The following is a 23,809-nucleotide window of genomic DNA, read 5'->3' as shown; positions in this document are numbered from 1 at the left end:
CGGTAGGGCAGCGCCGCCCGCCATTGGCCAGTTCAAGCCCCGCGGCCGGGCCAATCGGGGCGGCGCCGGGCCATTCAAACGCTCGTTGCGCGGCGGCCATGGCGGTGCGCGCGGCTCCGCAGCTCCCGGCCAGCCGCAGGTCCGAGCCTGCATTCCGCGGTAAGGCCGGGACACCGAGGGGCGCAGCGGCACTGAGCGGCACAGTGGGGCACCGCTGCTCCCCGCCGCGGGCCGCTCGCTCGTCTGCCCGCGCGGGGCTGAGCGTTACCGGCCGCCATTGCGGGCTCGCGCGCGGCAGCGGCGGGTGCAAGGGAGCCGGTGCGGGAGGGGAGCCGGTGCGGGAGGGGAGCCGGTCGGGCTCTCCGGGCACTGGGAGGGGAGGGCAGGCGTTCCAGGCGAGGTCGGAGGCCGGGGCCATTGCGGGCTCGCGCGCGGCAGCGGCGGGTGCAAGGGAGCCGGTGCGGGAGAGGAGCCGGTCGGGCCCTCCGGGCACTGGGAGGGGAGGGCAGGCGCTCCAGGCGAGGTCGGAGGCCGGACAGCTCTTGGTGGTAGCGCTCGCTGTTGTGGTCTTGGAGCTCGCGAGTGGGCGTACGGGACTTCTCCCTCCTTTGGCAGGGCTGGGGCCGGTACGGTAGGTACCCCATCCTAGCCCCAGCACCAGGTAGGGCTCCTGGGCTGGAAGCCTCCCCTCATGGCAAACGGAACGCCCTGACCTTAAGCGCATCCTCTTGAAAGCAGCAAGTGCGGCGCCGACCTAGCCCCGGCGCTCTTGTGCTTATTTACTTTGTGACCGATCCGGCTGCCGCAAGCTAAAGCAGGGGAGTCGCTTTGCTGGGGCTTTACTGTTTGTGCGAGGGGCGCTGGGAGCTGTTTGCGAAGCAGAAGGTCGTGGGAAGCTCTGGAAGGCACACCGAGCTCGCTGCAGCGGCTCTTGGCAGGGGCACCGCTGCTGTACGAGCTGTGCCAGCTCCTTCAGGAGCAGGGAATGCACACTGCCTTCTGCAGCTTTGTCCGGAGAGGGGCAGGGAGCTGGGGAAGGGTGTGGAGCACAAGCCCTGTGAGGAGCGGCTGTTTAGTTTGGAGAGGAGGCTCAGCGGAGACCTCATCACTCTGCAGCTGCCTGAATCGAGGGTGGAGCCAGGTGGGGACCGCCTCGTCTTCCAGGTGACACAGGACAGGAGGACAGCCTCGAGCTGTGCCAGGGAAGGATTAGGTTGGACATTAGGAGGGATTTCTTGACAGAAGGGGTGATTAGGCACGGGAATAAACCGTCCAGGGAGAGGGTGGGGTCACCATCCCTGGAGGGACAGTGACAGCTGTTCTTGGGGCCTTTTCAGGATCGCTTCATACTGGTATTAGCACTCCCAGTAGTCACAGTCATTTGCACAGATGTCCAAGTGACGGTGGAAGAGAAGCAAATAATTTTACAGATGGTTAGCTGGGTTCATGTGTGTGGTGCTTTTCATGTGTGCTGTCCTTGCTACTGCTGCAAATGAAAAGGGTGCTTGCTGAACCAACTACGTGAAACACTGCTCAGGCATGCAGAAGATAACAGCAAGCCTGACTTCATGTTGCAAAATTGTGTTTCTTTTAGCTTAATACAGCAAACCAGCCATTTTTTTGCAGCTGTGAAGTTACATTCAACCATCTCTTGAATACAGCCTTTCTCAAGAAATGTGAGAATGTGTAAGCCATTGAGATGTGAAAACTAAGGCTTTCTTAATCCGTAGCATCTATATTTTGTAATGTCTTGATGCTTTTCTAACTGCGTTTCCTTCTTGACTAAGAAAGTTTAGCTTAACATTTTAGCTGAAAATGTAACAAGCCTTTCTGTCTTAAAATCTACTAGAACAAAGACGACAGAAAGTCGAAGAGTATCTCTCAAGAAAGAAAACTTTTTCTGGTGCACCCATTCAAGAAAACCAGACATCGATCAGGTAATGCTTCTGTTATGGCTTAGATTCTCTTATGTTCATATTCACTAGTGTTCCTTCATTTCCATCTCAGCTGGCTTCTATAGATCCTCTGATGCAAAGATACCTCTTACTAGGTAGAATGTTCATTTTCAATCACATGCAGTAGTGCCACGTCTCTTATATAACACATCACAAAGCACCTGAGGAAGAATTTGGATCTGTAACTTTAAACTGAGATGTTCTTCTTCTGAGTTGTCAATACATTTTCATAGTTGCTAGGAGACAATACTGCTCTTGGTGGTTTTGCAACTTTCTGGGTAGTCTGATGCCAGCTCTGGTGCCTGACTGATGGTTTTGGAGCCTGTTAGTGTGGTAGGAACTACATGCACTATGTGTCCTTGTTCAGACTTGTCTCAGATGGCCTGGGCTCTCATGACTGCAGCAGCTGAACTTCAGCTTCTTGTGCTACTCCCCCTTTCCTCTCAACTGCAGCATTTAGAAACTTGACCTTCTGTAGCAGATGCATCAGACCAGACAAATTGATGCTCATTCTTAAACATGAAAAATTACACTTTCAGTAAGTTCCAATCTGTTAGACAGCGCTTTATGGTGTAAGAAGGATGTTTTCCAGCCTGGATTCTGATCAGTGGTTGCTTAACCATTTGTTTTTGCTGGAGGAATAGAGCAAGCTAAACAGAAATGTTTCAGTATGAGAACATTCTGCAGACTACCAAGTGAAACATGTGAACATCCTCTAAAAATGCATCCCATTGTTGTATGATTTAAGATATATTTTTTTTTCTTAAGCAGCACCAGAACTAGGAGAGCAACTACCAGTAAACTGCAAGACAAGTTACAGCTCTCAACATCTCCCAAGCCAGAAATGGTAAGTTTTTGACTGATACTTAAATACTGATGGCACTCTGTTTCTATGGTTACAACATTCCACTTACTTAAATCTATGTTGTATGACTTCCAGAGCATGAGAAGTTTGTAGGTGCAGAGGTGTGGTTTGTTAGAACTTTTAGTCACTGCTTATTATATGCTTTTTGGAAAGCTGCCATATTACTGTAGGAAATGGATTATATTGTTATTCAGTTTGTGCCCAATGGGAGAGACAGTTAAACAGAATTAAATCATTATTGCTGAAATAATGCTTAAGTTTTATCAATGTTTCTCAAGAATCTCAGAGCAGTTTTTGATACATTTTTAGTCTTTGGGGAAGTTATTTAAAATCTGAGTAAGGTCTTCTGAAAGAAAGACAAACCATTAACAAAAAAAGAAAGCCAAACCATTAACAAATTGAACTATGTTGAGTATGTATGTTTTTTTCAGTGATGTGCTGGCAAAACTAAGGTAATCAAAAGTAGATGCCAATACCTAATCAGAGTTTAAGGGAATGTGTTCCCTGTATCCCTTCATGTCACTTTCCTGCAATTAAGATGCAAATGGTTTTGCTGCTTAGAAATGGCAAAATAGAGATTCTTCTCCAGACCTGTTCTCAGGGAAAGATTAGTTAAAAATAGACATAAGAGCTGTGTTCATGTTAGGCACTTTAGAGTTTGGGCTTCAGAAGATTTGAGATATGGAGTTATTTGAGGAGAAAAGCAAAAACCTTAAAACTTCAAAACTGAATGTTGAGGAGAAATTGCACAAGTGAGAACAAGTGTTTTTTTTAGAAGTTTCCGGTAGGGACACATTTTTTTTGGTATAAATATCTTGTATCATTTAAAGTTGAATTAAGCTACATAGTTTCCTGAAATAACAGTCCTCACACTCAAATTCTAGTTATACTGGTTTTGTCAAATTAACTACTAAGTTTCAATGACAGACGAGGAAATGAGTTTTCTTTCAGGTCAAGGGCATCTTTCTTCAAGTCTGCTCCTACAGACTTCCATTCACATGTTTTTTTTCTTGCCTTTGGATATTTCACTCTTTCAAAAGCTGCTGCTTGGACAATGCTGACTTAGTTGCTGTAGAGTAACTTTTTTGGAGGAAAAGACTAGATTCCACTTTTCCTAAGGGGTTGTGCTGGGAACATATGGCTGATGGTTTCAGTAAAGCTGTGTAAAACTGATGTAACCATCCTCAAGTTGCATCATCCTACATCTCAATAGTAAGAAAAGGTCTCTTTTGGTGACATCTCCTAGTGTCCTAATTACTGCTATACTCACTTCCTTCTGTGAGTAGACTATTCTCACTAAATGGAGGAATGGTGCTGCCATGAAGTCATGAGGTACGCAAACAGAGATACTGCTCTTGACTATATACAGTGTAAAGCAAGTTTCTGCTTTATCACTCTTCTAAGGAGGTAATTTGGGCAGTTTGAAGCCAGCAGTTGCTTTAAGAGTTTTTTTTCTTACTTTGAAGGCAAAATTTAAGCAATTTTTATTTGATTTTTGATGTGAATTGTGCAGTAATAGTTGACAAATAATCTACTTAATATTTATACATTACTTCTGTAGGCATCTTTAAATTAGCATTTACAGTTAAACACTTTAGTCCTGTGAATTATTGGAAGCCTCTTTGGAAACAAGTAATATGCAGCATGAACATATGTCTAACATTTCCATGAATTTGCTTTTGATTTCAGGAAAATAAAGAGAATGCTGATAAAGTGTCATGGGAGCAATCAATTGTAAACTCAGAAACAAATGTTACTCTAAACTCTTCTACAGTCCCACTGACAAGTTACATAGCAGGGACAAACTATAATCTTGAAAATCAAGCTCCACAGAATAAAGTCATTGATATAAAATCTCAGAATGCATCACTTAGCAAGGCCATCTTGGAAATTAAAAGAATTAAAGAGAGGCATTTGACAGCAGAAAAACAAAATGCAAGTGTCATCATACCAAAGAAACCAGCTCTTGGCAGATATCGTGGCAAAGTTATCCAATCCAAGATAAATTCTTTCTGGAAAGCAGGAAAAACTGAGGGGGAAAAGAGTTCTTTGCCAGATAAGAAGCCTTTTCCTTCTGCCACCAAACAAGCAACAAACTCTTTGTCTACAAAAAGCTGTAATACAGTTCCGAAGACCATCAAAGTTGCAAACAACCCTAAGTCTGTAAAATCAAGTGTCATGCCATTTCAGAACAAACCATCTGACAAAGCTGCTACTAACTCACAGTCTGGTCTGAAGAAACAGCCACTTGCTGTGGCACCAAAAAAAGTTATAGTCCCAAAAGTGGTTGGTGGAAGGCGACCACAGCCACTGAAGGCCGCCTCTAGCAATCCTGATCGTAAAGTGCGGGGTGTGAAGAAATGCACAGATTTTTGTGAAGATGCACAACCAGAAGCTTTAGCAAGATCAACTTTTGTTGCTCCTGGTACAAAATCAGGACACAATTCTAGAATGGACGAAAACAGAAAATCTATTCTGCCAAAAGAGTCAGCAGAAGAGAGAAGGTAACTAAATTACTGTTGTAGCATACTCTTGGAAGTTATTCAGATCTTTTTCCCAAGAATATCTAGTTTGATCTGTTTGTTGCTGTATAGACTCTGAAAAGACACAATTCTAGAATGGACGAAAACAGAAAATCTATTCTGCCAAAAGAGTCAGCAGAAGAGAGAAGGTAACTAAATTACTGTTGTAGCGTACTCTTGGAAGTTATTCAGGCCTTTTTCCCAAGAATATCTAGTTTGTTGCTGTATAGACTCTGAAAAATAGAGAACTAAGTGTTTGGACTTGATGCCCAAGGACAGCAGACTAAAACTTAAGGCTTAAACTGAGAAATTTGGATTCAATTGCAGGACCTCTCCAGGCTTGCAACTTTTCCCACACAGTTGAAAAATGTGTTTGGACTTGATGCCCAAGGACAGCAGACTAAAACTTAAGGCTTAAACTGAGAAATTGGGATTCAATTGCAGGACCGCTCCAGGCTTGCAACTTTTCCCACACAGCTGAAAAATAGATGTTGTTGGAGCTTTTTTTTTTTAGTCTAAGTGTTGTGACAGCCTTAAGGATAACAGATAATCCTGTAAATTAATTTCACATGCATGTCACAGATTTAAAAAAAATGACTGATGTGGGATGTATATATAGGAGCATCCTTACAGACTCAAGGAGAGAACTTGTCAATTACATTTTTCAGTTTGGTGAGTGCAGCATAGACAATAGGTGGGAATATGATTCACAGTCTAAAAGTTATTTAATATTCCTCATGTAGAGGTCCTTATGCTAAAAATTGATGGTCTAGGGGGTGGGGTTGAAATGAAACGTTAAAACTGAATTACACTTCACATCAGTTTGATTCTATAAATTGTGTGATAGGGTTATTTTGGGGTTCTCCACACTGTGTCTTATATTAGTTTCTAGTTTTCTGGTTTGAAGTGGGATGGAGAGGGTAACACATGAATAAATTAGAAGCATTTTTTTACCTTCATTTGAAAACAAGAGTCTGTAACCTAAGTTTCTTGTTGCAGCTGGAAGGGAAGAGATTAAAGTGCTTTAACCTGGTAGATACCTAAAGCAGAGAGTAATGTGGTAGTTCTGAAATTTCCATGCAGACCTAAAAGGCAGCTTTATTCCTCTTGGAATTAAAAGATTCAGACTACCTGGAAAGTATATCTTGGCATGACTTACCCTAATTACTGTCAGTCAATGTAAAAAAACTGATGAAACACCTGTCACTTCAGCTAATAATATTCCTAAATGCAGAGCTCGCCTGGATGAATGGAGGGCATCTAGAGGAAAAGTGATGAGACGACCTCCTATACGTGCACTTCTGGGACCCCAGTCTAAAAGTGAAGAACAAGAATTCTCTGCTGCTGATGCAGAAAAGGTCAACAAGACTCTGAGTGAATGCCTGCATTTAGCAGAACAGGTACTTGGACCCCTGCCTACTGAGTTCTGGTCATATAGGTCCTGACAAAGTGAAAATCCTCTGGGCGTGTTAGACCCACATGAGTCAAATATATGAGACTAATTGTTCCCCAAGTTAAGAAATATCATAGCTTTTGCCTACAGCTGAAGAAATTAACTTTTATGGACTCACTGAGCTACTAAATAAGTATAGGCAATAATGGTAATAATCGCAATTGAGCTATAATGTAATAAGAGTAGATAGACGGAATTAAGTTTCTGCAAATGCAACCTTGTTTTAAGTTCTTTACTTCTGAAAAAGTAGAAGTTCTGAAGATGCCTGTACATCTTACTACCATTCTACTTACAACACTGTATATATAAATCTAATTTTGAGGAATAGGTGAGTAACAATTCTGCCAAAGGAAAAATCCCTTGCTTTCTAGTTCAAAAGCAGCAAAAGTACAGCACCTCAATGTATCAAATGCATTTAAATCTCTACTTTTGTGTTGACTTTAGGGACATCACAGTGATGAAGCACGTGCCATGTTGGAAGATCTGATACACAGTATTCCTGGGGTTAAAAAGCTTGCAAAATATTGGATCTGCTGTATGCGTCTTGAACAAACGGGCCATCTTGGAAAGCTTATTGCTGTCTATGAGGAGGCCATTTTGGCAGGAGCAATGGTGAGCAACTTTTCTTAAAATTTGAGATTAACCATTAGACAGGCATGAAAGTATGGCCTGTGAAATACAACTGCTTCTGATTTTATTAAACACCTTTATAGTAGGAGAAGAGCCACATGACCTACATGACCATAAAAATAATGGATTTGGTTTGGTCTGTAGCCACTGTAGGTACTAATTTGAAGAAAGGTTTAGGATCATCAAATTACCATAGGACCACTAGAAACCTAAAATAGAACTTAGTTTTACACCTACTTAATTTCTGTGCTTTAATATCAGCAAGATTTCAGGGCATCAAATACATCTCTAAAACATCAAATACTGAAAATACAGGATTCACTTGTGTTCTGATTTAACTCTGAACAGTATTAAAGAAAGGGTTTGTAATATGAAAATAATGTGGCCTGCTTCACTTTCCCTGTAACTATTATACCAATCAAATAAGCTGAGATGATAATTCATTTTGGAATTGTTTTTCTAAAACAGTGCAACTTTTTTGCAGCCCAGAGAGGAATTGCGACACACACTAGTAGAGACCATCAAAAATACTGAAGGTCTTTTTAACTCTGACAATGGTAAGTCTGAGTACTGTGTTCTAGTTATATGTCTGACTTGACAGCCAACACAAGGTGTTTAAACTCTTTGTACTGATATTAAATTTTAATTCATGCCAAATTTTCCATGACCATTTTATACTCAGTTATCTTTGAAAACAATCTTTGCTAAACAAATCCCTTTCAACAGTTAAAATGATTGGAGATGCTCTTGTATTCAGACTTGTTCATTAAACTATATAAAAGCTGTGTCGTCCAGCTATTTCAGCCTGATAATCAAAGAGTAAATAAAAATACTCTTGTGAGCTAAAAATCAGTGCCTCTGACTCGGACTCCTTCACTACCAGAAGCCTGGTTGTGTTATGGCATAGTGTCAATTAAAGGTTGTAAATATTCTAATTTTGGAAGTAAAGTAGTCATAAATATTTCCTTTCATTATAACATAACCTGAGAAGTATCTGAACTCGGAAACTGGCTGAAATACTTCAGAGCTGCTGCACTTGAAAAGGAAGAGAATGACTTCTCAGGATGTGTACTTAGCCTGAGCTTTCAGGTTGCAGGTTTGTAAAGGTGGCTAAAATTATCAGCAACTTAAATTGTTGTGCCTCAGACTCCAATGCATACTTAACTTTTATTCTCATGTAGAACTGTAAGATTTCAGGTATCTCTCTAAGAACATTCTCTTTAGTTGTAACTAATTGCAGGTGTACTCCCTTCTATGTTGCATTTTTAGGGGAAACAGTGATAGAAGCTCATTTAAGTGAGGTAGTGGAAGTCAGCAAGGAACCAAATTCATCTGTAGAGCCAGTTCAGGAACCCTTCAAAGATCTCTGCCAAGATGATGACCAAAAAGAAGAGAGTGATAATAAGAAGGCAGAGACAAGCAGTGAAGTTATCAAAAAAGAAGAAATTGATTTAGACTTAAAACCAAGAGGAGAGATCTTGCCAAAAAAGAATAAAAAGCAGAGGGCTAAAGAACGGGCAAAGAAGAAAGGAAAATGTGACAGAGAACAGAAGGAGGATGGGATGAAAAATACAGCCCAAGCAATTAATTCTCCTGAGAAAGAGAATGACACATCTTATTCAATGAGATGCAACCCTCCTACCACACCATATTTGGAAAGGTAAGATTACTTCAGGTAACCATGGAAAGTCTGTAGTATCTGCAGTAACTGTTTGTGTCCTGTTAAAACAGGGAGGCACTGCATTTATGAATACTTAGTTGAAAGCTCTCAAGAACCACATTTTTAGGATTGCTTCCTCTTCCTTCAGAAGGAAGTATTTTTAAGTAAGTTTCTTTATTTACCCAAAGTGTTTTGCTTTCTGAATGATTCACTACAGAAAGACTTTTGTGACAGAGACCTAAATTCCAGATTTAGGATTCCCTTCCACTGCCAGCATATCAGTAGCACTTCTACACTGAGCTAGGTAATGAGAAAGATGTCTCCATTTCTCCCCTTTTCAAATGTAGATAAGGTTGCATGTCATAACACAGAATTAGTGAACAAGATTGGCCTGTAAAGGTTATTTAATTGTATCTTGAGGCCAAAACCTGGGTAGTAACCTCAGCACAAACCAACTAATGCTTAATTTTTTTTTTTGCCATAAATTTTTTTCTAAGATGGTAGACTTAAGGAAGTTGTGCTCAGCTTTAACATCTGATGGAGTTGGAGTCCTGGCAGCTGTCCAGTGTCCCTTGCAGCAGGAAGAACAGTTTCCCCTGATGGAGTAGGAAAGAATCTTTCTTTGGTAACTCTTTTCAGGAGGTTTTCTGGGTTAAAATATTTTGCCCAAGAAAAGAGTTGTACATCTGGTTTTAACTGAATGAATGGAAAGGGATCTGTTTCCTTTGGCTATGGGAAAGAGTTGAGCAGGAATCATGACTTGCTGTTTCTGCTGGTTGCTGCAGAGGTAAGATGGCATAACTGTGTTTGTTTTTGGTTTGTTGTTTTCTTTTCCTAAGTGTGAAGATTCATCCTGAGGCAAATGACTGCAGTGCTAAAGATCTGAAAATCATAACTCCTTTGCGATATTCTCAACGCATTCGGGAGAAGATGTGCAAGCTGCCTGATGCTGTTAAAGATCAAGATCCATGTGTCTCTTCACTTGAGCAGCTGGGAGACTTGGATTCAAAAGCTACTGTGTTTATTCACAAACAGAGCAATGGCCTCCAAGAAACAAGTGCTGAAATAGAAGAGTAAAAGTAGTGCTGTTGCTACAGGGGGGTTAAAGATTTGATAGGGAGAGTTGAAGAGTACTTGTTTTATGCAGCTTTGAGAAAGGAGCTGTCTAAAATTTTTGTGGACTGCCTGTGTCACTAAAACTTTTAAAGTTTCTGCCTTTTCAAAATTTTAAAATCTGTCCAGATTTTTTTAATGTCAAATCTGTCCTGGGTTATGTACTAGACTAAGCACTGTTGTCTTTATGTTGACTATATTTCATTAAATTTTCAGTTAAGGACTAGGCATAATGCTTCGTGTTGGTAGCTCATGGTAGTATATTGCTAATACCTACTGTTTACTTGTTGCAATTCCTATGAATTCCTTAGAAACATGCAATCCTTTAGTTTAAGAAAACAAAATAATGTAGGTGTTCCAGTAATGCAATGTCTACTCTGACAAGATTTAGCTTTGAAAACTGAAGCCAGCTAATAAGGTGTGTGCTGAATTTAAACTGTTGTATCTAGTTTAAGGGCTGCTTCAACAAACAGAGTTTAATCTCTTTAGTTACTGAGGTTTGTTCATTATCAAGTAATCCTAGATGAGATCTGATACACTACTTACTATGTGACAATTTTTATGTTGGTTTCTATTAGCCTGTATACTTATTAAACTCATCAGTCTGTACTATGGTACACTTATTAAACTCATCACTTTAGTTGTCTTTGTTTTTTATTTAAAGATTAAAGCTATTTAGTCTGTTCTTGAAAGTGAGCTCCCAAAGCAGAACACTGCCGTATTTCCCATCTTTCCCTGCCTGGGCCCATTGAGCGGAGCAGCACGGCCGGGGCCCCGTGAGGGCAGGGCCGCTCCCGGCGCCGCCTTGCGCGGGGCGGGCGGGGCCAGCGCCGCCCTCCGCCTTGCGCGGCAGCCGGGGCCTGGGGCCGGGCCGCTCCGGTGAGTGCCCGCGGGACGTGGGGTGGGCTTGGGCCGCTCCTCTTCAGCGTGAGGGAGCCGGAAGGAACAAAGAGCTCATCAACCCCTTAGAACAGCGTCTGTACACGCAGTGCACAGCGGATGCTTGAATTAGGGATTACCAATTTAAAAGCATCAGGGTTTTGAAAAAAAGGGTCACAGCCCCCTGCTGCATGAGTGATCCTGAAGGAACTGGGGTCATGTGCGAGTTCAGCAGCTGTGGGAGCTCTCAGGAGGGCTGGGACTAAGCTTAGTAGTGGGGGATGCAGCCTCACACTGTGCCCCGGGATTTGCAGATTGGACATCATGAAGATTTTCTTCACAGAAGAGGTGATTAGACAGTGGCATGGGCTGCCCGGGGATGTGGTAGAGTCACCATCCCTCAGGTGTTTAACTGGATGTGGCACTCAGTGCCGTGGTCTAGTTGGCATGGTGTTGGGTCATGGGCTGGACTTAATGATCTCAGAGGTCTCTTCCAACCTCATTGCTTCTGTGATCCCCTGATATAGTCTAAACATAGCAACAGGACAACTGGGAACATTTCAAAAGTGCATGAGGGAAGGTTTGCGCTAAACATTAGAAGCATCTATTTACTGAGAGGGTTGTTGAACACTGGAACAGAATTCTTTGAGAGGTGATCAATGCCCTAAACCTGTTAGTGTTCAAGGAACATTGTCACAATGCCACTTTCACGCTAGTTTAACTTTTGGTCACCCCTGGAGTGGTCAGGTAGTTGCACTAGATGACCACTGTAGGTCCCTTGCAACTAAAATATTTTATTCTATATCTGCCAGTTTTTGAGGTCTTTGCACAGTAACTTTTACCAGTTTGATTTTCCTTATGCTGTTTTAGGTGAGAATTGTCACTGGAGGCTTTAAGCTTGTTTCTAATAATAAGCCTGTGAGTTTTCTTTAGTGTTCTGAAACCACCTGCAGGAGTGCAGGTAACAAAAAGAAGATGCAAGTTGTAAGTCTATAACTAGCATTTTTGAACAGATTGAATATTTTAAAAATGCAGAAATAGTACTATAATGTTTCAAGTTTTACTTTCTGGAAGCCTCATCTTCAGTAAAATCAAGGTAATAGTGCAGGGAAGTTGTGTCATGGTAATGCTGGACATTTAGGTACCCACATTTATCACCCCTTCTTGTTATTTTGTTTGGGTCTTTTTTCATGCAGGTTATATTAAGAGAAACTTTTAAAAAGTGTTAAGGTGCTTACAAAATTTAGAAGATAATCCTGTGAATGAAGAAAAGTGTTTGGACTGAATTTATAAAGAATGGAAGGATACAACATGTTGAAAGTACTAGGAGAGGGATCCTTTGGCAGAGCTCTCCTAGTTCACCATAGAATCAGTGACCAGAAGTATGTAATGAAGGAAATAAGGCTTCCAATGGTAAGTGTGACACAAACGTCACCTCACCCACCACTTAAAAAAATAAAATTAAAAAATCCTAATTCTGGGTGTATTTTTAAAACACTGAACAGTTTTTCTGAGAATTTTGTGTATTAGACAGGTGTGTGGTATAGTTACTGTATAACTACATCTTGAGCTGATGTTGGTACTAAGTGAAGTACATGGTTAGATATTGGGATTTTGGGAAATGTAGCAGGTATGAAGATGCTTAGAATGAAATCCCTGTTCCCACTGATGCCCTTGGCTCGATTGCCATTGATGTCACTGAAATGCAAATTTCATCTTCCATGTCTAATGAGGAAATTGGTGTTGTATTACTGCTGGTAATCAGCTATTTGGGTTACATTCTCTGCAGTCATCTAAGCTAAAAGTCACAAAATGGGAGGCACTGGCTTTCTAAGGCCAAAGCTCAGCAAGACCTGGGCACTTGGCCTTTTATTGAGTTCATGCAGACTATCAGGTGTTTTAAAGTCAGTGTGTGCTGCTGTGTTATATTGTTCTGCTCTTTTAAAATAGAAAAAGTCATTAATTGCAGTAGGAAAAGGTTCTCTCAAGTTAAAAAAAACCAACAAAATACCACATGCCCAAAAAACCCAAAGAAGTGTTCAGCTAGTAATAAACCATAGATTAAAAAGATGGGCTTTTAAAGTTTCTAAATTACTTAAAAAACTGAAGAACAATTCTTAAAAATAGTTTTCTTTGGAAAGTGGGGAACTTTATGTGTATACGTGAAAATTTGTTAGTGCAAAATTTATAGTAAGTGTGTTTATATTTTCAGTCTTCATCTGGTGTAGAGAATTCTAGGAAGGAAGCTGTTCTTTTGGCTAAAATGAAACATCCAAATATTGTTGCCTTTAAAGAATCATTTGAAGGTAAGTATAAAAAATTTAAATTCTTTCATTGGTTTGAAGTTGCATACTCCTCAGAGATTTAGATTACTTTCTTTTTTTGTTTATAGTATGTATGATAAACAAAATACATGTTTATTGTAACGTAACACATAGCATGTAGTTGGAGCTTTCCAGTAAAAAGTATTACATAAAAATCAGTATGTATCCTGCTAATGACAATAACTAATTATTCTTAAATTGCCAAAAATTTAGCTGATGGACATCTGTATATAGTGATGGAATATTGTGATGATGGAGATCTAATGCAAAAGATTAAACACCAAGGAGGAAATTTATTCCCCGAAGACATGGTAAGAAAAGACATTGTTTTGAACCAAGGGGGTTGGGAATCCTTTTCCATGTAAACTGAAGCATGCTGCATAAAGCAAATTAGATTATGCAAACGTCTTGATGAAACAAAGTCACTTACAGATAGAATTGGAGAATTACTTCTTTTATGGTTTCCAGCAGATCAGGACAAGAATTGGACTGAAAGGTATAAAAAAAGAAATTGCTACTTTTATCTGAAAATTGTTCAGGTAGTGTGAAAACCAGTCAGGTTTGTATGCAATTAAATAGGAATTTTACACAACAATTCAGAATTCAAAGCATAGTAAGAGTCCTGCAAATGGAAAGTGAACAAACCACTCTGGTAAGATAAATAAAGCTAACCAGGAGAATAAATGCCTGCTTTTTATGTAGCAATTAAACCATTTAGTTTAAACCATTCAGCATGTGCTAACTCCTTTTACCAGAGAAGCTATAAAATTACTTAGGAGAACGTTCAAAGGGACATTGTAGGCTCAATCTTTCATGCTGGTTGGAGGCTGTTATGCTGGAGTGACTTTTTACACCCAAATGTTCTGAATATGCTTTTGCTTTCCTAATTTTTTAAGCTATTAGTAAAGTATTCATTATTTTGAGCATTGAGCTGTTATAACTCTTAGCACTTTTTACACCCAAATGTTCTGAATATGCTTTTGCTTTCCTAATTTTTTTAAGCTATTAGTAAAGTATTCATTGTATTGAGCATTGAGCTGTTATAACTCTTAGGTAATCTTTTTCAGATCCTTCACTGGTTTGTGCAGATGTGCCTGGCTGTGAAGCATATCCATGATAAACGTGTGCTGCACAGGGATATAAAATCCAAGGTGAACAGAGCAAGTTTTGCCATTAATAAATGCATGCAAAAGTTAAACCTTCTCTTTTGTAATTTCCCATGACTTCTAAGTTCTGTGGTTTTTATTTAAGTCTAAGAATGTAATATAAATTAAATTGTTGAGTGCATGGGATGATGTAGCACTGTGGGTGTAAACTTCATCTAAATATAGCTGTATCCTTCATATCCACACTGCTGATAGCACCAATTGCTTGTGACACTGCATATAACTTAAAAGAACTACAGAACTGTAAAAAAGTGTATGGATTATGCAGTTTGCAAATATCTTGCCTCACAACATTTTCTTTTTCACTCTTCCCTGTCAGAAAGAGGGAAATTAAGAAGAAAGTGGAAAGTTGGTTTGAGTATAGTGTAGAGATTAAGGCAGTTCTAAGTTGTGATTCTTCCTCTGCTACTACGCTGGTGCCTTAGGCCCACAAACCCTTTCTGGTTTGGTAGAAGTATTAGGAGAAGCAAGTAAAAGGAAATACAAAGACAAAATATCAGAAGTGGTTATTGCTGTGTTTTCTGTATATCCAAACTGCAGAGATGATTCATAGAAGAATATTTAAGTATGTTAATCTTTGCTCTTGAAATGCAGAATGTCTTCCTCACTCAAAGTGGAAAAATCAAGTTGGGAGATTTTGGATCTGCACGCCTTCTTGCACAGTATGTGGACATCCCAGCTGATCTCAGTGGTGTCAAGTTTTATTTTACCATTGACAAACAGTACAGAGTTCATAAATCATTACTTTTCACCTGGCATTTTTTCTTTGTTGTTTCACAGTCCAATGTCATACGCTTGCACCTATGTGGGAACTCCTTATTATGTGCCTCCAGAAATATGGGAAAGTCTGCCATACAACAACAAAAGGTACTTGTGTTCTCAGTGGTCACAAATAATCCCTTACTGATGGATGGGTTTTTTATTGCTATCTCAGTCTGGCTATGTGGCTTATCCATATTTGTTTCAGAGAAGGTACTGAGCTGAAGAAAATTTACAAAGAATTACATTTTTTTAAGATTACAGTGCATAAATTCCTCTTTTCTTAGGTAGCTGAGAGCGCAGTATCTTTAGTCCTGGAAGTCTGAAAAACAGTGTGCAGACCTCTGTTTGTTTGGGAGAGTAAATACATACATACTTGTGTGAATGTTTTAAGTGTGTATATATCCACAAACATAAGTTTGTGTTGGCATCTTTTGGCTGTTCTTATTTTTTGGTGGATGGTTGTTTGGATGATAGTTTATGGATGATTTTTAACCTCTTCATGCCAGTCTTGATAATGTAAGGATAATGGCACAGAATGGATTACTTAGATTTACAGAGCCCAGTGATTCTGGTCCTTATGCAAGAACTGTGATTGATTTTCCAGGGGACGTAAGAAACATTCTACAGTTTAAGTTGTTTCCTGCTCTTCTTACAAGAAAGGTTTCTGTTGCTTTTTGTACAAATGGCAGTACTCACTTTTGGTGGAAAATTATGGGGGTTTTTTCTCAGTGGGAGAATTCTTTTTGGCAAGGCCAAAATTCCAGCTCTCAGAATTAGGATTATGTGGCTGCCATTTGGTGTTAAGGGCCATAGAATACAAAGGCTTTCAAATGCAGAAGGATAAATATTGTTGGAGCAAATTACTAGAAAGACATCTTAGGAATAAAAAGCCAACTACAACTGTATGACAGTAATTTTCTTTTACGTCAGGGTAGGATAAAATAAGGAAGAACATTTCCACAGGAGTGGTTAAACACATAATTATATTGTCTTTTATGCTTACTTACATTTATTTTTAGCTTATTTAGCTCAGTTATGTACACAGGTTAAATCACATGCTTTTAAGCAAGATACTAAATTGTAATTTCTGGCTCAAAATTTTTCAACTCTCTCTATATCTACAGTGACATATGGTCTCTGGGGTGTATTCTGTATGAGCTGTGCACTCTAAAACACCCGGTAAGTACAGCTTTATTGCCATGAGAAAAGTTTTGGAATTCCTTGAAACTTAATTAGCAGTTAGCTGTACAATAGAGTTGACTGAAGTGCTTGCTGCTGCTTCCAAAAGAGGGAAGTATTGCTCCACCCTTCCTATGCCTCCTCCACTATGTGCTTCTGTTTCAGCAGTTCTTGGGACCTACTGGACCCTTCTGTAGAAGATTCTCTTTTCAAATTTGTTAAAAAAACAATTAGGATTTTTATTTGGTTAATTTTCCTCAGTGTCAGTGAGGTGATCTGGACATATTGAATCCAGCAGCTGCCAGGCTGGTTTCAGATACCTGCACTTACAAGGGCATTGCATTTTACATGATCAAGATAATCCCAGGACATAGTGACAAAGACACTCAAAATCTTTGCTAATAAAAATATATTGTGTGCAAGTACAGCAAAATGTGGTAAACAGTAGGCATTTTTGTATCTTGCATCAGTGATACACCTTTGCTTATTCTTCAAATCAAACAAATCACTGTACAAGCACCATTCTCCTGTTGGAACAGTGGGGACCTTGATTAGTGATTCAGTCTTTCTGTCTTTTCTGGGACACTCTCTTTGACAGTGTTGTTGCTGTGTTTCTTATGTTAACATCCTCTGCCTTCTCTATCCAGACACGTAGGTAAAGTGAGAGCCCTTATCAGGATATGTTCGTTTTGCAGCAAAATGATAGGCTAATTGAGGGTCATTTTGTCTAAGTTTTTTACAAGCAGCAGTTTCCTTTCATTGAGCAAATACTGTATCTTGAAATTAGAGAACCACAGAATATTCTGAGTTGGAAAGGACCCACAAGGATCATCAAAGTCCCAGCTCCTGACCCTGCAGAGGACAGGCCCAAGAACGACACATGTGCCTGAGAGCATTGTTCACATCCTGTGTATCAACAAAAGCTTCTCCACAGCTGCAAGTGCTAGCTGTGCAAGAGTGTGGAAGCTACACTGATGTGACTGAGTGATAAGGGAGCCTAGGGGTGTGTTAGCCCAAGTAGGTCTGTGGCAAGTCTTTGGCAGTGTCAGGGCTATTGAGGCAGAGCTCAGAGCTGGAGTTCCAAGGAGAGGAGTATTCTTCCCTTATCAGCAGTGTTGAAAAGTTCTGTCTGGTTTGATGTGATGGTCATGTATGTTCTTGCATAATCTATCAGGGGTGATGCAAAAAGATGACACTCCATGGGTGCTTGGCAGCCTGCAGCCAAGCCAGTGGGGTGTAATCCAAGGAAACTTCCTGCATGAGAGCTAGAAGTTCTCAGACATTAGATTTGCAACAGGATGTTTGTGCTTTATGGGCATTTTTGATGATTTTTTTTAGTCAAAGTCTCCATATTTCCAACTGTTTCACTCTTGCAGTTCAAGTCTGATCTCAAGTATATGAATTGATGAATTTTATTTCTATATAAATAAAATTCAAACAATCATAAATTTATAGGTGCAATTTCTATCTGATTTTCAGTTGAAGAAGTTATCTTAAATTATGTCAGCTACATTTTACCTTATGCTCAAACTCTGTGCTCTAATATTAATTTCTTTTTAATGCAGTTTCAAGCTAACAGCTGGAAACATCTCATCCTTAAGATATGCAAAGGGTCCTATGATCCACTTCCATCTCATTATTCCTATGAGCTTCATTACTTAATAAAACAGATGTTTAAGAGAAATCCCCAGAATCGTCCATCTGCCAGTACTATTCTTGCAAGAGGCTGCCTATCCAAACTTGTGAAAAATTGCTTGTCTTCTGAGGTATGGTGTATTCTTTGTCTCTAGATTTCAGCAATACTATCTACATTTTAGATATTAAATCCTTTTCCTTTGTAGTTTTGTTAGTGTATAACTAGAAAATGTAGTGTTGTGTAGGTCCTACTCTAAAATGCACGCAGTTGTAGACTTGTCAGAAAACCTGAGTTTTTAAAAGCATCTCTTTTGAAAATTAAAGTTGGATGTTGACCTGATCTGATAAAATTAGATATTGTTAGCTGGAACAGTTAGTTTAAGTTTAGTGCACTATTTTTAACAAATACTTATTTTTACCTGATCTGATAAAATTAGATATTGTTAGCTGGAACAGTGCACTCGTTTAGTGCACTATTTTTATCAAATACTTATTTTTACAAATAGTATATGCAATAATTTGAAGAAGTTTAAAATGACACAGTACGTGCATCTCTTCATGCACATTTCAGATTACAAATGAGTTTGAGCAGATATTAAAGGAGACCAAGAAACCTGAAGGCAATGCAGCAAGACAAAAGGGTAAGTCAGTAACATTTTTGTTGATGTAAGGAATGACAAAATAAGTAGGAAATATAAGATCTTATCTATGAAACATTAGCATTATATGTCCAAATCTACTTTTAATTATTTCAAAATCCAGTATTATTGAACTTACATGGAAGAATGCTTGATGGGTGTAAATTATATTCCAACATATGGGACGTGCAAATCTGTAATATATATATAGTAAGTCTTAAGACTTGTGCTAGAAATAAACTTTTCAGTTTTAGAATGAGCAAAGCTTTTAACAGTGGCATGTATTTTAAATATGACAGTTCTTTCCCAGAATATGGTGAAGCAAGTTATGTTCATTATTTGATTTTTAGAGAAAGAATGTTGGACTTTTTTCTTCTGCATAAATTTAGCTACACCACAATTAGTGCCCATTTGGAACAGAATAGTAGCAGGACTGTTGAGAATGAGCTGTGTTGTCAGAAGTGTGAAGAAGCTGTCACATAATTGTCATTGCTTGGTTCAGTGGCATTGCTGTCATACCTCTGGAATACCACCTTACTACAAATGTTTGCTAAAGGTGTTAACTCTTGGATCTGTGTGTTAATGTGTCAGGTCGTGTCGTGTCTGGTGGAAGAAGCTCAAATGATAAGACAGAAAATACAGTAAGTATTCAAATATAAATATAACATCTGTATTTTAGTAATTTAGAATATTCTGTGTTATAGAAAAGTTTCTAATGAAACTTATTCCTATGCTAAACCATAAATCAGCCTATTGGTGTTCAAATTGCAGTTTCCCTGTGTGTTTCCCACCATGGTAACTTTTTGATTCTTCCCATGTTTAGTTTAGTTCCAAAGTGGGTTTTTTTATAACCCTGTCAAAACAAAACCCAACCAAAAAAAACCACCAACTACTATGGTCTTTGCATTTTTTTTTGATACTGCAAAAGATTATCCATTTTCTTTGCTTTTGGGACACATTTAGAACTGGCTGCTGTGGAAACAGTCTAGTCTGGACATAGTTCTCACCAGTTTTTAGGGCCCATATGAGATTTCAGGAGAGGAGAATTAAGTCACAGGTGGCCAAGATGTCCCCTATGGGTACATTACCATAGCCTGACTCAGCCACATTCAGTATATTTTTAAAAAACTTGTTGCCCTGGGGCTTATTTTATTTTCTTTTCATAGACCTGTCAATCTGAGAAGTTTAATATTTGGGTGCGTCTTGTTTTCCCAGAAAATGTAAATTATTTGTATTGTTTGTGTTCTTAAATGTAAAAAAAAACCCCAAATCACAAATTACATCAAATAACTACATATGTGCTTAGCTTCAGAAACTGGCACTCAGTGTGAAATACAGTGCAATAACAGGTAGGGTGCAAGTGCAGTTGGCTTCACAATGTTAGTGGTTTAGTTTCCAAATCTTCCAATCTTTAGGCAGGTATTGTATAGCAAAACTCAAATAATTAATGCCACGTTAATATGACTGCTTTGTCTTTCTTGACAACAAGAATAATAATTAATACAGACTTTACTCTTTTAAAGCGAAGGAAAGATGAAAGTAGCAAGCATAGCCCCTCAGAAAGGAAAAATGCTGAGGGTTTGAGTGAAGGCACAAGGGAACAAAGGAAATCTTATCAAGAAGGTGAGTTTTACAGTTTTAAGGCTGATGCACTTCCTTCTGTGTACTGGTATCTACATGTCAGTGATACAGCCATTTAAATAGGTGGTTCAAACTAATCTCAGATAACTGAAGACAAAACTGTGCCGCCATCAGTTACTTCTGAAAGTACATTGATTCATACTGCTCATCTGAGATGAAAAAAAAATTCTCTTGTCAAATAAAAAATGACTGTTTGAAAACATTTGGAATAGAGTAAATGTATGGGGAACACTTACCAGTTGATATTTGCACCCATAGAATCAAACATCACTGCTAGTTAAGTGATTCTTAGTACTACTTTGCCTGGACAGGGCAGTCTGGACATGGAATCAAGTTAGATGCTGGCTATCATGGGGGGTTTTTTTGTTACCATTACAATATGAGCTTCTGCTGTCTTCCCAGGAAGTACTGATCTGTCACATGCCCACAGAAGGCAATGGGAAAAGAGGATATCCAATACTGTGCTGGATGTCCTGGAAAATGCGTCCTTGCTTTCTTCCAGCTTTACACCTGAAGAGACTGAAAGTAAGATTTAATTAAATGTGCTTTGAATTCAAGTAATGTCAGTGACTCTTTACAGATTTTTAAAAGCAAAACTTTACATGGCATGTTTAAAATTATGCTAAAATAATTTTAAAATACTTCATTAATGAACACTCAAAAAGTTCTCTGTGCTGAGGAGAATTTCTTAGGGTTTTTGTGTGACAGGAAGATTGCAAAGAATGATAAAACTGACAGATAACAATAGCAACCCTAAAATTATAATCATCGCTAAGAAATTATCCTACAGTCCTCCTTTTAATACACCATTTGTGGAGGTAGCAGTGAGGAATTAATTTGGTGCAGAATGCAACCATCTGTCTTTCAAGTACAGCATACTATTGGGAGGATAAAACATCTACACCTCTACTTGTGTTGTGATTTAACATACAGGTTAAGGCCAGTGACAAGAGCTATCAATGATGTGCCTCAGATGTGAGGTAGAGACTTATCTTTCTTTTGATTAAAACACTTACCATGAGGTTTCTTCTGAGAAAAGGTTTCAATTTTAAAATGCCCCTCAATTGTTATGAGTATTTAATGTGATTTTGGGTATGTGTTCTAGGTAAATGTGAATAAATGCTGTGGAAATAAATAATCAAGATATGAGTAGTCAGAAAATTCCCAAGCTATGGTAGGAATGTTACATGATAGCTTTGCACAGGACAAGGGGACTAGTCAGAGAAATGCATGTATTTAAGTGTTCTGCTATTAAAAGGCATAGAAACAGCCTCAGGCTTCATTTTGGGACTTGCAGAGCCACCACATAAGTGTGCTGAGACTCTGCCTTCTCACACCCTCAGCCAGTTCCTGTGGGCTCCCTGGCCACAAGGAGGTTCCACTGTTTCCTCAGTTTGTTGTGAGGATAGTGGTGTGACAGATGGAGTTCTCTAGACTCTTTTCTTCCTGTTTCTTCCTTCTTTCTCATTTCTCTCTTGAATGTGACCTTGAATGTAATCCACACTGTTAATGCAATTTTCTGTAAATAGCATTCATGAATGATTTTGTACCCAGGTGGTGGTGTTATAAACTACAGTGAAAATAGGCCACGGAAGCAGTGGAACAAGGAACCCCCTCAGACCCTGATGGACATGCTCAGCAATGCAGATGTCAGTTTAGCATTTAAAACATACACAATTTATACACCAGGTAAATCCCCATTTTCTGGGCAAACATTTTTGCAAACAGGTTTATTAATAAGGCTTTTTCTTTTTTTTTTTTTTTCATACATAGCTCCTATGTATACAGATCACGCACCTGAGTTCATGTCACAACAGGATAGTTTTTGGGTTATTTTTAAGTTTACCAAATGAAACATGGACTTAGAAAAGCCAAGTTTGGAATTCATGAGTGATTGTACATCGCCACTACAGCTGTTCATGATGGACTTTCACTTGCAGCTCAACAGCTGGATGAGGTTGTGACAAAACACAGATGCCTGCTATGTGCTCCCTCCTGCTGAGCTGTGTGGTGTGTGTTAGGGAGATGCAGGAAATGCACTGTAGCCCCATCAGGTAAATCCCCCCTCACTAAGGCAGTGTGCCCTGGTTTGAGGGCAGGATGGTCAGATGGCACAGCTGAAGACAGCTGCAGTCTACAGATGTGCACAGCCACAGTCACAAATACTTGTTCTGCACTTCAGTTGCCTTACTAGTTTATCTTCCCACCTAAAATAGGTAACAACTTATCCTGGAATCTGCTACAAACTGGGGATGAATTAGACTATTTTTTATATATATTCTTAATAGTTTTGCTTTAAAAATTAAAATATTCTGATGACATTTTCATTTTTATGTTTTCAAAGCTTCTGAAAACATATTAAGAGGTCCACTTTCTGATGAAAGCAAAGCATCTGATGAAGTGGATGGTGAACATGAAGCTGTTGTCATAGATTCTGAGAGACTTGAACCTAGATCTGATGAAGATGACACGTAAGTCCCAAGTGATGTCCTTGCATTTACATTTTCTTTTATTCCTCAAAGAGATTTTTCCATAACAATATTCCCCTGAGAAGAAAAATAATAGTATTTTTCTTCAATATCTAAATCCATCCTTCTCTTACATAATGAAAGTGAAATTTAGTAGCATTTGATATCTTAAAATGTATGAACAAAAATGCGAGTTTTGGATGTGTGTATATTTTGGGGCTGGTTCTCAGATGCTCAGCATCTCAGTTTGTGTCACTGTTTATTTTTGTGGCACCTGGAGATGACTACCTCAGCCTGTATTGCTGCAGTTCAGCTGCAGGCTGTCAATTATCAATACATTTGCAGTCTATTAATATATTATTTTGTCTTTGATTTTGATGAATCTTACTTTTGTAAATTCCACCGAGAATCATGAAGAACCATGTTGCTTCTTTAATCACAGTGGGGCAGGAAGTAAGTGTCTTGTGCTGATATTTTAAACATAATTTATCCTAATTACAGGGTAATTTCTTTGGGGGGAAAAAACAATTAAAGATTTATAAAGTTGTATTTTGATTTTCAAAATAACATTTTTTGAAATCTATTTTTAGGGACTTTGAGGAAGATGACCCAGACTGGGTGTCAGAACTGCAAATGGTATTGAAACAGAGCAACTGAAAACCTGAATTTACCTGAAGTTAGGTGTGCTGGTATCCAAGTTGTTGTTAATAACTGGTTTTTCATTAAAAAAATGAAAATCTTTTATAATTTCAATCAAAAAAATCTGAGTGGGCATGTTTTCTGTATCACAAAACCGAGGCTGGAAAATGCACAATAAACTTTTTTAGAAAGAACACTTGCAGATAGCTAAACAAGTCCATGTATTAAATATGTTTGGAGTTGGTAATAGCTTTGCAGAAATGTTCAGTCAAATTATAGC

The 23,809-nt window shown here is 39.1% G+C and overlaps 2 protein-coding genes across 5 annotated transcripts; both read left to right on the top strand.

Moving 5' to 3' along the window:
• The first annotated feature begins 17 nt into the window (after nucleotides 1-17).
• Nucleotides 18-10,838, top strand: CKAP2 (cytoskeleton associated protein 2). 4 transcript variants are annotated; one of them, XM_039716712.1, is made up of 9 exons: nucleotides 18-159; nucleotides 1,850-1,937; nucleotides 2,727-2,802; nucleotides 4,510-5,324; nucleotides 6,577-6,742; nucleotides 7,240-7,407; nucleotides 7,910-7,982; nucleotides 8,695-9,085; nucleotides 9,925-10,838. In XM_039716712.1, exons 1-9 carry the CDS (start codon nucleotides 99-101, stop codon nucleotides 10,160-10,162), a joined length of 2,076 nt encoding a protein of 691 aa, XP_039572646.1. In that variant the 5' UTR covers nucleotides 18-98; the 3' UTR covers nucleotides 10,163-10,838. The 4 variants fall into 4 exon arrangements, with proteins under 4 accessions (XP_039572646.1, XP_039572645.1, XP_039572648.1 ...); XM_039716711.1 differs by having other exon boundaries at nucleotides 2,724-2,802; XM_039716714.1 differs by lacking the exon at nucleotides 18-159 and adding an exon at nucleotides 537-661.
• A 179-nt stretch (nucleotides 10,839-11,017) lies between these two features.
• NEK3 (NIMA related kinase 3) lies at nucleotides 11,018-23,694 on the top strand. The gene is made up of 16 exons (XM_039716710.1): nucleotides 11,018-11,077; nucleotides 12,274-12,490; nucleotides 13,290-13,383; nucleotides 13,615-13,712; nucleotides 14,469-14,552; nucleotides 15,162-15,229; nucleotides 15,348-15,434; nucleotides 16,454-16,508; nucleotides 18,074-18,274; nucleotides 18,715-18,784; nucleotides 19,373-19,422; nucleotides 20,305-20,404; nucleotides 20,825-20,947; nucleotides 21,977-22,111; nucleotides 22,767-22,893; nucleotides 23,481-23,694. Exons 2-16 carry the CDS (start codon nucleotides 12,374-12,376, stop codon nucleotides 23,545-23,547), a joined length of 1,476 nt encoding a protein of 491 aa, XP_039572644.1. The 5' UTR covers nucleotides 11,018-11,077; nucleotides 12,274-12,373; the 3' UTR covers nucleotides 23,548-23,694.
• The last annotated feature ends 115 nt before the right edge of the window (nucleotides 23,695-23,809 follow it).

Source organism: Passer montanus, unplaced genomic scaffold, assembly GCF_014805655.1.
Source record: "Passer montanus isolate IOZ18808 unplaced genomic scaffold, ASM1480565v1 scaffold36, whole genome shotgun sequence".
NCBI classification, from domain to species: Eukaryota; Metazoa; Chordata; class Aves; order Passeriformes; family Passeridae; genus Passer; species Passer montanus.
This window is presented reverse-complemented; position numbering and strand designations above follow the sequence as displayed.